Source organism: Macrotis lagotis, chromosome 2 (assembly GCF_037893015.1).
Source record: "Macrotis lagotis isolate mMagLag1 chromosome 2, bilby.v1.9.chrom.fasta, whole genome shotgun sequence".
NCBI classification, from domain to species: Eukaryota; Metazoa; Chordata; class Mammalia; order Peramelemorphia; family Peramelidae; genus Macrotis; species Macrotis lagotis.
Window position 1 is genome coordinate 76,539,001 of NC_133659.1, and position 13,123 is coordinate 76,552,123.

General features: G+C 37.4%; 1 protein-coding gene across 3 annotated transcripts in view; it reads left to right on the top strand.

The window, feature by feature from the left end:
* The window catches only part of CACNA1E (calcium voltage-gated channel subunit alpha1 E), a 596,540-nt gene that overhangs the window by 548,136 nt on the left and 35,281 nt on the right, over positions 1–13,123 (top strand). For all 3 annotated transcript variants that reach the window (XM_074222185.1, XM_074222182.1, XM_074222184.1), the window contains 3 exons: positions 1,143–1,208; positions 11,404–11,495; positions 12,303–12,468. In XM_074222185.1, coding sequence (XP_074078286.1) covers positions 1,143–1,208; positions 11,404–11,495; positions 12,303–12,468 — 324 coding nt within the window. The remainder of the gene's footprint in view (positions 1–1,142; positions 1,209–11,403; positions 11,496–12,302; positions 12,469–13,123) is intronic.

Here is a 13,123-nt window from a genome sequence, read left to right on the forward strand (position 1 = left end):
GCAAAACACTCTAGTATCTTTACCAAAAAAATCCCAAATAGGGCAATGAAGAGCCAGACATGACTGAAAAATAATTCAACAATAACATGACTTCCCCCATTCAGTTTCCTTACCTCCCCATTCTCAGACTAGTCACTCATGAATGTCATTGCCTCACTTCTCTTTCTCACCTTCCAGTTGAAGACTATTTATCTCCCCCAGTAATGAAAAAACTATTTAACTTAAATTTAGGGAATTGAGTTCAAAACCAACCTCAGATATTTGCTCTTGCTAGCTGTGTAATTCATTTATGCCATTCTTTAAATCTGCAAAATAAATCTGTAAGATAAATAACAGTACCTTCTTTCTAGGATAGTTGTGAGTCTCAAAGGCAATAATACTTGTGAAGTACTTTGTCAACCTTAAAGAGCTATATAAATATTGTTGTTACAACTGGCTTACTCTTGGATGGGAAAAAACTCCATTCAGAGGCACTGCATCATTTTGCACTACATAGAATTCAATGCCATAAATTTGTAGCAGTGTTTGATGGGTGGCTGATGGTAAATATTTTTTTTTAGGAAATAGTTTTGGAATAGTGACAAAAGTGAACTTCAGGAATTTTAGACCTGAGAATAATGCAAAAACCAGTGCAGGCTTGAAATTGTTGAAGGATAAAAGAACATTATGAAATCTGACTTGCAAATACAATCACTGTTTCATTTTGCTTGCAGTTCTCACTAAAAAGTTACCCTTTGGAAAGAGTCCCAGAAAAAAAAATTGGAAGCCATAGCCAGATGTTTGGACTGAGATTTGTATAACAATAGTGGGGGGATAGAGTAATAGAAAGTGGAATGTAAATGCCCATATGTAATAAGCACTCTTATTACCTCATTGCTCAGGGAGGTATGGGTAAGGGAGGTCTTTCCTATGAGTTGGCCAATTAGAATTGTGGGCAGCTTGGCACATAACCCTTTTCCTTCTGTGTGATGATCTGAATTCTAAAACATATATGAAGCCACACAACTGAGAAGGTTCAGGGAAGACAGGGTCTTTGACCTTTTAAGGAAGCAAGGAATGAGGGACAAACAGCTGCTTTAGGATGTGATAGTGAAAAATACCACCTCTCAAATTAATAACCATAATCTCTCTTTTTATTACAGGCCCTCCCCTATGTCTGTCTATTGATTGCCATGCTTTTCTTCATTTATGCCATCATTGGGATGCAGGTAAGCAGGTGTTTCTTTGGGCCAGTTGGGGAGGGAAAGAAAATAGAAGACTGCTCCCCTTTAATTGGGCAACTGTTTAGTGGACAAAGCATTCAGGGATTTATAGTAGATAAAATCAAAGAGCCCTGGTGCTTGGAAATGCCTTGAAAGAACCAAGTTGCACTTTATCCTGAGGAATTTCCAAACCATACAGCTTCACTGCTCACTAACAAGAGGCAGCATATTCCAATACTTCATACTTGGGGTAGTTTTTTGTGCCTTTTTTTACAGAGTACAATCAATTTAGCATTAACCTAGAATATGGTAGAAACAAGGACAGAAATATATCATTTCTTTTTAGCCCATAGAAACTCCTAGGATAATTCAATTTAATTTGACACATTTGCTTAGTTATGTTTACATACAAGATGCTGTGCAAAGCAATACTGTCTTCAAAGTTCTTATATCCTCCAGGTTATAATATGTATCTAATTACATGCAAGTGTACACAAAATAATAAAACAGCAAGAATGAGAGATGAGTAAAATCTAGGAAGACAGTAAAAGCATCATGTAAGGGAAGCCACTAGAGCTGTTCTATGAAAGAAGCTAGGTATTCTAAGAAGGGGAAATGGGGACGAATCAATCATCTTTGCAAAGGTATAGAAGCACATTTTATACTGGAAACAGCTTAGCAGGTCAACTTACCTGAAATGACAAGTTCATGAAAGGGAATAACATGAAATAAGACTGGAAAGGTAGGTAGCATATAGGTTATAGAAGACACTGGATGTATGGTTATATTTGAGGTCTCTGACCAAGAGGTCAGGAATGAATCCATAGCAATGACCAAGGTAGTCTCCAGGGCTCTTTTTGATGTCTGATCAAAGACTGAGGGTTTGTTCATGAACTGGAGCTAAATCTGATGATTAGGCCACGATGAGCTAAATTCACCTCTTAGATCTCACTAAGTCAGAGATTTAAAATTTCAGAAACCATCCAATTAAATTCCCTCATTTTATATTTGAGGAGTCTGAAATCAGAGTAGAAAAGTGTTTTGCACAAGGTCAAAAATGAAGGTGTAGTTTAGTTAGAATTAGAGCTTACATTCTTAAACCCATCATTCATTCCACTGCACCCTCCCCAGTTTAGGACTTTCAGTTTCTACCAATAAATGTCTGGGGAGAAATAAATGCTACACTTACAGCTTATCCACCTGTTTATTGGACAATTCCTTCAATTTTCCAATCTTTTTTTTTCATTTCCAAGTTTAGAAGACTACAGACAGAATTTTTTAACATGAATGTTTTTGTGCTAATTGGGGGATTCAAAATGAATTTCTCCCAGCACAAGAGATATTGTTGATGAACATCTCCTGGTCTAGACTTGTAGTCTCCAGATGCCCTCTGATTAGGCCCAGCTTGTTAGATTCCAAGGGCATCAAAATGGTTTCAATTGAGGTGATTCTGAAGCAAAACACCTCTGACTTAGAGATATTGTGACTAATTACTCAGTAGAGAACCTCAGTCAAATGATAACCTCCTGCAGTCAAACATTCTGGCTGCAGTTGAACCAAGAGCTGTCTTCTTGTTAATGCTAGCTATCTTGAGCAGCCAACCCCTACTGAATCTTCAATTTTGTCCAGAGTCTCTCTGAGAATGACGTCTGCACCTTTTGATTTCTCCTTCTAACTGATTACTGTTATTTTGTTCTCCAAAATGCAATCAAACAAAACAAAACTGTTCTAACAGTGGAATAGGCTGTCCCAGGATTGAGTTCTTATTCATTAGGTGCATTTAAGAAGAACCTGGATGGCCATCTGTCAAGGAAACTATTAGAGGTGTTTCCCACTGTTTTGGAGGTTGGACTAAATGACCTTGAAGGTCCTTTTCATTTCTATTATTGAATAATGATAAGATTAGAATTTCCTAGAACTATTGAATATAGAGCTATTTTACTGACAGGACAGAAAAAAAACATGCTTTTGTATCTTTTTGCCTTTTTGTGAACAAACTTTATGGTCTCTCAAATTTAGAACTATTTTAAAAGAGGTACAGCTCTTTTTTTCTTGTGTCCTTTCTTATTTAATCTCTCCCTTCCTCTATCTCTCTTTATTCCTTCCTCTTTCTTCCTTCCTTCCTTTCTTTTTCTCCCTCTCTTTCTTCCTTTATTTGTCTTTCCCAGTTTTCCCAGTTCTTCCTTCTTGTCTCTCCTTTCCTTTCTCTTTCATTCATTCTTCCCTCCTTTTCTCTTGTAAATATTAGTTATTTTTAGATCAGTTTCTAAGATTTCCTCTTCTTCTAGACTCTATCAGACAGGAACACCAGATTTAACCTACAGAGGAATTTTTCTTGAAATTTAAAAGACAACAACAGTATCCCTTGGCATTAACTCCTTTCTAATCTATGATAGAGAATTTGGTTGCTTGCACCTAACATGAACTTGCATTAGCATTTTGTGTATTTAGATATCTATATCTGGTACTAGAGGAGCCCACATGGCTCCTGTATGAATGAATAAGATAAAGGGTCTCCACAATACAAATTAAAAAGAGAAAAAAAGGTAAGCTTTCATACTTCTTGGAATTGGTGAGATTCAAAAGAAATTTTCAATTTTGGTAGAAAGATCAGGAATTCTCACCAGCTAAAATAGGATCCACCACATTGTCTGATCCTTATGTACCATCCTAGTCCCTCAGTTTAGAATGAGAGAAGTGACTTCAGCAATTGTGGAGCCAAAAATAAACGTCAACGACGAGCATTCAAAACTAACAGTAGTCACTTTCCACCAGCAACTATTGGTGGCAAATCTGCACCCAGAAACCTCCATTTTCATCAGGAAAAGTCAAGGGGTTAAAAAGATAACCAAAGAGATTCGGGGTGGGGGGTGGGGTGGGGGAATAGTGTGATTGAGCATGTGACCAAACCAAGGAAAATTCTAATACAATCAAGAACTACTATGAAATAAAAGAATTCTAGGATAAAACTCTAAAAGAGAGTATGAGAGTAGAATTTTTGTAATAACTGTTAATAAAATGGAAAATGTCCACTAAGACTATGAGAATCGTTAGTAGGCCTAAAAAAGGAATTGGAAGTAGAGAAAAGGAATAGAATGGATAGCCTTGAACAGGAACTAGAAAACCTAGCAAAACTGTAGATACTCTGAAAAATTATTGAGGAAATATAATGAAATACTCAATAACACAACAAAAAAGATCAAAAAAAGTCAAAAGACAGAGGAATTAGATGACTGTGAGTTATTGACTATCTGAAACAACTGACCTAAATACAGGAAATAGAAAGATAATCTGAGTCAAAATATAATAAACAAATGGACTCACAACTGCTTGCCACATTTTGAGAAATTCTAAATGAAAAATGCTCCTAAGTTAGAAGTCCTTTTTCTAAGATTTCATAACCCTTACTAATCCTTTGGTATCCTTCCATGGACAAAGTTTCTTTTTTCCATTCACTTTTGGAGTATAGATCTTAATAATAACATGAAGAAGGTCATATGTAATAAAGGAAAGGAATATTAGGAAAATAGCCTAGTAAGAATAGTAAGAATGGATGTGTTTTTCATTAATTACCTGAGAATAGGCACAAAGTAACCTGGTATAGAAGAATGGCCAGTGTACAGAAGACCGAAGTCTGAATTCAGGTTCAAGCATTAATACTTCCTAATGCTGTTATTTAAAGGGGAAATCATGAAACTTCCATGTGCCTTTGTTTTCTCATCTGTAAAAAAGGGAATAATAATGCTTGCTCCGTCTCACTGGTTTGTTACAAAGAAAGTATTTGTAAAACATGTCATTTCATAACCAAAACTGGTATTATTAAGAACATTACATTCAAATTGTATGGTAATTTATGTCCATGCTTTCAGAATGTTTTAAACATTTGGGTATGGCATTTGGTGAAGTTCAAGTGGAAATCAGTTGATCTAGTCTTAGAGAGTGATATATGAAAAGAAAAAAAAATGGATTGGAGGGGAGAGAACATTTCATAGATGAAGCTGAGCCAAGGGAGTAAGAAAAGGAACAAGAAACTAAAATGTACACATGAAGAGAATTATATGCCAATGACATTACAGTCCTAACTAACTGGATTTACCAATTCAGTGACAATTTCAATTTTTATTATTTGTCTATTTTGAACCCCTCCCCACCCCCACCATTCTCATACTCCTCTTTTCCCTTCTTAGCAATTCTTATTCCTTCCCCAGTGGTGTCTAGCTTACCACCTCCAAGCCCCTTGTGGGACAAGTAGTTTTTTTAGTTTCTTTCTTCAAAAAAAAAAACAAGCTTGAGAACAAATTCTCAAAGCAGTTGTCAGTGGGAGTTATTTGAGCAAAATAGCTGGGGGCAGAAATTGTTCTTCAATTACACATTTTAAAAACTGTTAGGATAAAAGCATGTTTCATTTAGCATACTTTAGATAAACTGAAAGCTCATTTAATGTATGTCAGAAAGCAACAAAATGATCTTTGTTAGCTGGGAAATTAAGCAAAGAGGAACTTAAAAGTTTCTACCTGTGCAGACATGGGACGCTGTTGAATTTGGAGACACCCTTTGGTGGCATGAAACAGTCCAGGGCTTCCCTGTGTCACTTTCCAAAATGATGCACGGTGGTGTTTTCTAATCCTAAGCATCAGCTTTTAATCAGATTTACTTCTCTCCTGATTATCTCTGCTTGAGAAGAGTAAATTTAGCCCAGTGTTCTAGCCTGTCAATATGCTTTTGAATTTGTGCTGTCATTCAGTCAGTTCATTATTCCTCTTGAATCATCTATAAATTTGATGAGGATTTTATTCAAGTCGTTCTTCAGAACAATGCAAGGTATAATACAGATTCAAGTATCCTTCCACTGGAGACTTCTGACCAAGTTGACATAAAACCTTGAATGAATATATCATCATTTATATATCATCATGAATATATCATCAACCTACTCTACCTTTCAGACTGCATCCAATTTTTCTTTCTTCTATAACAAACTCTAGGAGAGAATGGCCAATGCCATACCCTACCCCACCCCATTGCCACTTCAAATCCATCTATCTACCTGTGCGACCTTTTAGCTTGTATCTCTTCAACTAGTCCATAGGAAGAGTATGAAAGAGTTTCCTACATGCTTTGTTAAGAATCTAGGTAAATTATATGTTTTATTCCTCTGACCTATTAGTCTAGTAAGACTTTTCAAAAGTAAATGAGTTTAATATAGCATGATCCATTTTTTTTTTGTTTTTTTGTTTTCTGCAAGGTAATGGGATTAAGTGAATTATCCAAGGACACACACAGCTAAGAACTCAGGTTCCTCCTGACTCCAGGGCCAGGGCTCTATCCACTGTGCTACCTAGCTGCCCTGGCATGATCCATTTTTGATAAAGTGATGTCAAATATCTCTGTTCAGCCCTTTTTTCACCCTAAATATTAAGTAACCATCATTCTGATAATATATTGTAGAATGAATCAAAGTCAAGCTCATAGTTTTCCAAATCTATTATTTTTTGAAAAAATTTTTTGAATTTTTATTTATTCATTCTTATTTTTGTACAAATGATGTTTTTTATACATTACTAAAATATTCTTATTTAAGAGTAAACATAATACCCCCTTCCCCCAAAAAATATAGACCCACATGAGCAATAAAAGAGGAAAAAAATTAAAGTAATAATATAAATAATAATAAATAGTAATAAATAAATAGTAATAAATAATAATAATAATAATAATTATTATTATTATTATTATTATTATGGCAGCCAGGCGGGGCAGTAGATGGAGCACCAGCCCTGGAGCCAGGAGCACCTGTGCTCAAACCCGACCCCAGACACCCAACAATCACCCAGCTGTGTGACCCTGGGCAAGCCACTCCAACCCCATTGCCCTGCAAAAAACCAAAAAAGAACCAATATAAAATAAAATAAAATAAAATAAAAAATAAAAAATGATGATGATGATGATGATGATGATGATGATAAGAGTAAGGACAGCCAAGTTGCACAGTGGACAGAGCACCAGCCCTGGAGCCAGGAGCACCTGGGTCCCAAACCAGCCTCAGATACCCAACAATCACCCAGCTGTGTGGCCCTGGACGAGCCACCCAACCCCATTTGCCCTGCAAACTGCCCCCCAAATAATAATAATGAGAATAATAATAATAATAATAATAATAATAAATGTGCTTGTCTGTGTTCCAACACCACCAGCTCTGTCTCAAGTGGATCACATTCTTTAGGATAAGTCCATCACAAAAGCTGCTTCCATATTTTTCCACCATTGCCATTGCTGATCACAGCTCCCTCCATTTGTACTTCCTCACTACCATACACTATATTTTCTCTCTCCTTTCACTCTGTCCCTCTTCTTAAATGTGCTGTAGGATAGCTGAGTGGCACAGCAGATAGATCCCCAGTCCTGGGGCCAAGAGGCCCCAAGCCCACATACCACCCCTTAGTCCCAACATCTACTTGGCCCTGTGGTCCCGGATGGGCCATCCAATCCCAGCCCCTTGCAAGAAGTAAACAAGAAAATGTGTTCTATCTGGACACTCTCCTCCATGGTCCACCCTCTCCTCCATTACTCACATCCCCCCCCCTTCCCCATACCTCTTCTCTCCTTCTTACTCTAGATGTCTGTAACCCATTGAGTATATATGCAGTTTCCTCTCCTAGCCACTTCTGATGAGAGTGAAGGTTCCCTTATTCCCCCTTGCCTTCCCCCTTCCATATCATTGCAATAGCTCATTGTAATAAAAAAATCTTATCATATGAAATATCTTAGCCTATTCCACCTCTCCTTTCTCTTACTCCTATTACATTTCCCTTTTAGCCATTGACTCCATTTTTACAATATATTATATCTTCAAATTCAGCTTTCTCCTGTGCCTCATCTATAAAAGCTCCTTCTACCTGCTCTATTAAACGAGAAGTTTACTATGAGTATTATCAGTACCATTTTTCTATACAGGAATACATGCAGTTCATCATCATTAAGTCCCTCATATTTTCCCCTTCTCCTTCACTCTTTATGTTTCACATGAATCCTATATTTGAAGATCAAACTTTCTGTTCAGCTCTGGCCATTCCAACAGGAACATTTGAAATTCCCCTGGTTCGTTGAAAGTTCATCATTTTCCCTGGAAGAAGATGTTCAGTTTTCCTGGGTAGTTGATTCTCAGTTGCATTCCAAGCTCTTTTGCCTTCAAGAATATTATATTCCAAGCCCTACAAGCTTTTAATGTAGTTGCTGCTAAGTCCTGTGTGATCCTGACTGCAGCTCCATGATATTTGGATTATGTCCTTCTGGCTGCTTGTAATATTTTCTCTTTGACTTGGGAGTTCTGGAACTTGGCTATAATATTACTGGGAGTTGGTTTTTTTTTTTTATCTCTTTCTGGGGGAGATCAGTGGATTCTCTCAATTTCTATTTTGCCCTCTGCTTCTAGGGCAAAATTGGGCAATTTTCCTGTAGGAATTCTTTTAAAATGATGTCAAGGCTCTTTTCCTGATCATGAATTTCAGGTATCCCAATAATTTTTAAATTATCTTTCCTGAATCTGTTTTCCAGATCAGCTGTTTTTTCAATGAGATGTTTCACAGTTTCTTCTAATTTTTCATTCTTTTGGTTTTGAAGTATTATATCTTGATTTCTTGTAAAGTCAGCAGTTTCCCTCAGTTCCATTCTACATCTGAAGGATTTGTTTTCCTCAGAGAGCTTTCTTATTTCTTTTTCCACCTGGCCAATCTTGCTCTTTAAAGCATTCTTTTCCTCAATAACTTTTTGAACTGTTTTATCCATTTGACTTATGTTGGCTTTTAACATGTTATTTTCTTCAGCATTTTTTGGGGGGATCCCCTTGACTAAGCTGCTGACTTCTTTTTCATGTTTTTCCTGTATCTCATTTCTTTTCCCAATTTTTCTTCTATCTCCTTCACTTGATTTTCAAAATCTTTTTTTTTTGAGCTCTGTCATAGCCTGAGCCTAATTTCCATTTTTCTTGCAGTCTTTAGATGCAGGAGCTTGTACTTCCTCATCTTCAGATTGAGTATTTTGATCCTCCTTGGGATCATAGATAATGTATTTCTCAATGATGTTACTCTTTTTTTCTCTGTTTACTCATTTCCCCAGTCTGTGCCTGGTTTGGAGGTGTTTCCTGAGCTTTGGAGTATTATTGGGAACGCTCCCCCCACAAGGATCTCAGTGTGTGAAGCTCTGTCTTCCCTCCTGGTCTGTGAATGACCACAATTGCACCCCCTCTGCCATGGAGCTGAGGTGGGGGGGGCTGCCATTCTATTGGGGGGGGGGGCTGGGCTGTGATCAAGATCTGAATGTGGCCAGAGCCCCAGAGTCCTGTTCCAGGTACAGAAGACAGACCTCAGAAGTCTCTCTCCACTCCCCTACCTAGGCTGAGCATTCAAGGCTCAGTTGTCTGGGGGCTCCTGCTTCCTGGCTCTGCCTGCTTCCAGTTCCTGGATCTGGGCTGCCACAGCCGCCCTACTCATTGAGTGCCCTGAGAGCTGGCTTCATGGGCTCACTCTAGCAGAGGCTCCCTACTGATCTTCCAAGTTGTTCCCAGTGCTCCCTGGGGTGTAGGTCATGAAACTACCCCATACCAAGCCCCTGAGCCTTGGCTCCCAGGCACCCTGGGGCTGCTTCCAGGAGGCTAAAGTTCCTTCACTCTGGCAGCCATCCCTCTAACCCTGTGGAGCAGAACCTTTCCATTATTTTTAGGTTACCTTGGGCTGAAGAATTGCCTTACTGGTTCCCTCTGTGGGTTCTGTTTCTCAAAAATTTAGTTAGAGTCCTTATTTTACAAGTTTTAAAATATTTGAAAGAGAGAGCACCTTAGAGAGGATCTTCTCTTGTTGCCATCTTGGCTTTGCCCCTTTTTTTTTCTTTTAAAGAAAAAAACATCTCTGTAATAATAATCTTTCCATCTCTACAGGTCTGATTTCCCTTGTATGACTTTAGAGCATGGGATCCTTCCTTTCTCCTAAACCTTTGAAACCTACTCTACCTTTCAGACTATGTCCAATTTTTCTCTCTTCTATAACAAACTCTAGGAAAGAATGGTCAATGCTACCCCCCCTTTTGTTCCCACTTCAATAACATTATCTTCTACCAATGAAATTAAACAACTGAGCGAGGACTATGCAAATAGAATTATCAGTAAGAAGAATTTGAAAGTCTCGTTTGACATTAAGGATAACTTAAGGTCAGCAATTCAAATGGTTTGAAAACAGAACAAATTTATTTTTTAAAGATGTAACAGGTCAAAAAATAGGTAATGGTCGATTTATCATTAATTGAATTTACATGGGAATAATTTCATCCCTTTTCAACCAGAATTATGCAATTTTTCTCCATCTTTTTAGCCCTGGTGAGTAGGATCCTAGAATTTAGAGTAGACTGGGACATTTTTTCTGGTGATAAATTTGAGGTTTAGCTAAGTTAAGTGGTTTGCCCAATGTCTGCCAACTAGTTAGTCAAACATCTTTGACGTTTTCATAAGTGGATTTCCCTTATGGGTAGATAGTTGAATCTTATTGCTACATTGTATATTATATGTGTATGTATATATGTACATTTGCCAGGATACATATACATATGATACACTGTATGTATGTATATATAATTACATAGATAAATATGTATATATATATATTTATATATAGAGAGAGATCTATATCTTTCAATTTTTTTAAATTTATTTAAGAGAATGGGGTTAAGTGACCTGCCCAAGGTCACACAGCTAGGTAATTATTCAGTTTCTAAAACTGGATTTGAACTCAGGTCCCCCTGACTCCAGGGTCAGTGCTCTATCTACTGCACCACCTAGCTGCCCCTAGAGATCTATATCTTTTCATGACAACTAAGAATTTCCCCTCTCCTGAAGATTTAACTCACTATAAAAATATAAAAGTATTCAGAAAAATTATCAGTTATACCTCCACAGTCAAGTTTTCCTACAAATTCTAGACCAATAACAGACATGAAACATGGTTTGCCTCCAGTAAGTTTATGTGTTCTATAGAACACATCTGAGAGTTTCCTACCAGCACAGGAGATAAGGGGAGAAGAATTACGGCCTTCCCCACATTCTCTTCAAGTCGCAGTATTCAGGTTGATTTGATATATGATTATTAGGTATGTCACACATATATAAAATTCTTACTGCTTTCTTTGATTTATTTTCTTGTCTTGGATTCTTCAGGTCTTTGGAAACATAAAATTAGACGAAGAAAGTCACATTAATCGGCACAACAACTTCCGCAGTTTTTTTGGGTCCCTCATGCTACTCTTCAGGTACCAGGTTCATTCACATATTAATCAATGCTATCTGTGATGGAGCTAGATGGATTCAAGTCTGTCTGATGCTTCCACTTTCCCTTTGTTTTCTTTTTTCCCCTTGTGATTTTCTCCAAAAACTTGTTCTTCCTATTGGTTGTATGGTTCTTTTTGTGGAAGTATTATTTCAGGAGGAAATAATTCCACCTTTAGTACAGTGGAAATGATGAGGGAGGGCAGCAATTATTTCAGCAAACAGCAAAGTAAGACCCTTAATCTCACTAATATGGTGCCCAATTTTCTGAAACAAATTGGTCTAAAAAAAAGTAACCCTCTTGCAAAATTATTGAAAATATACATTATCTTCTTAAAATTGGTTCAGGAATATTCAGGATATATATATAATCATAGTGTTGAGTGGTTTTATCTGAAAATGTGGGATAAAGATATGCTGGCTTCTTTTGAGGAGCAAAAGGTATATAAAAGGAAAACAACACTCAAAAAGCCAGATCTCACAATACATGGCCACACTGCTAGTCGGAGTTCCACTTGCTATTGGCTTCTTTCAAAATTTGATTACATAATCAGTGGAAGCCACATCAAATAGCCACTCTAAAAAGGTAGAAGTGTGTGTGGGGGGGTCAGACAGGAAAATATGAGGATCATTTTAAGTAATCCAGGTAGGTTTCATTAATGCTGACTTTTCTTCTAATAAAAGCCCTAGAGGAATATGAAGCATGATGATCCCTATATGGAGACTGGGGGGAAAGGGGAAATGAGGATGTGGGGAAATGAGTTGAATTGACTAATGCCTTTTGTTCACAGGAGTGCCACAGGTGAGGCGTGGCAGGAAATTATGTTATCATGTCTGGGAGAGAAGGGCTGTGAGCCTGACACAACTGCACCCTCAGGACAGAATGAGAATGAACGATGTGGCACTGATCTGGCCTACTTTTACTTTGTTTCTTTCATCTTCTTCTGCTCCTTTTTGGTGAGCATCTCTCATCCTTTTTGACCTGTTGTTATTCCCAAGTTCTTTCTCCTCCCTCAGGTTTTCCAATGGAAATATAAGAATCAGAAAAACCATTTTCCTTTCTTGTGAAAACTATTGAATTTTCTGGAGAATTGTATTCTATAAATACAAGTTGGCATCACTTTGAAATAAGAGAAGAATGGTTCAGATAAGCAGACATGACTCTCCTGTGGCTAATGATATCCAGTTATGTATCAGGCCAAAGGGTCATCTTGATCATGGTGAATGGATGTGACTGATTCATGTAGTAGTAGATGCAGAATAACATTTGGGGAGCAGCACCATATGCTGTGCTATGCCAAGCAATAGGTACCCTCTTATTTTTTGAGTGACAATTTCAACAAGTATAGTCAGAATTTTCAACCCTAGACTATTAAATAAATAATTGATAAGTTGGAAGAACACAAAAAACCTGCATTACCTTACAAATCTGCAAAATAAGTGGATTGAATAGATCTCTGAGATTCCTTCCAGTACTAAATCATATGACTCTAACTTAAAATATGATGAATCAAATAATCCTGGCCATTTCTCTAATCAGATCAGCTAAACCAGACAGCTGGTGCTGGCTTCACAGAAATCTGATGACTTGAAAAAATTACTCTCCTGGAAA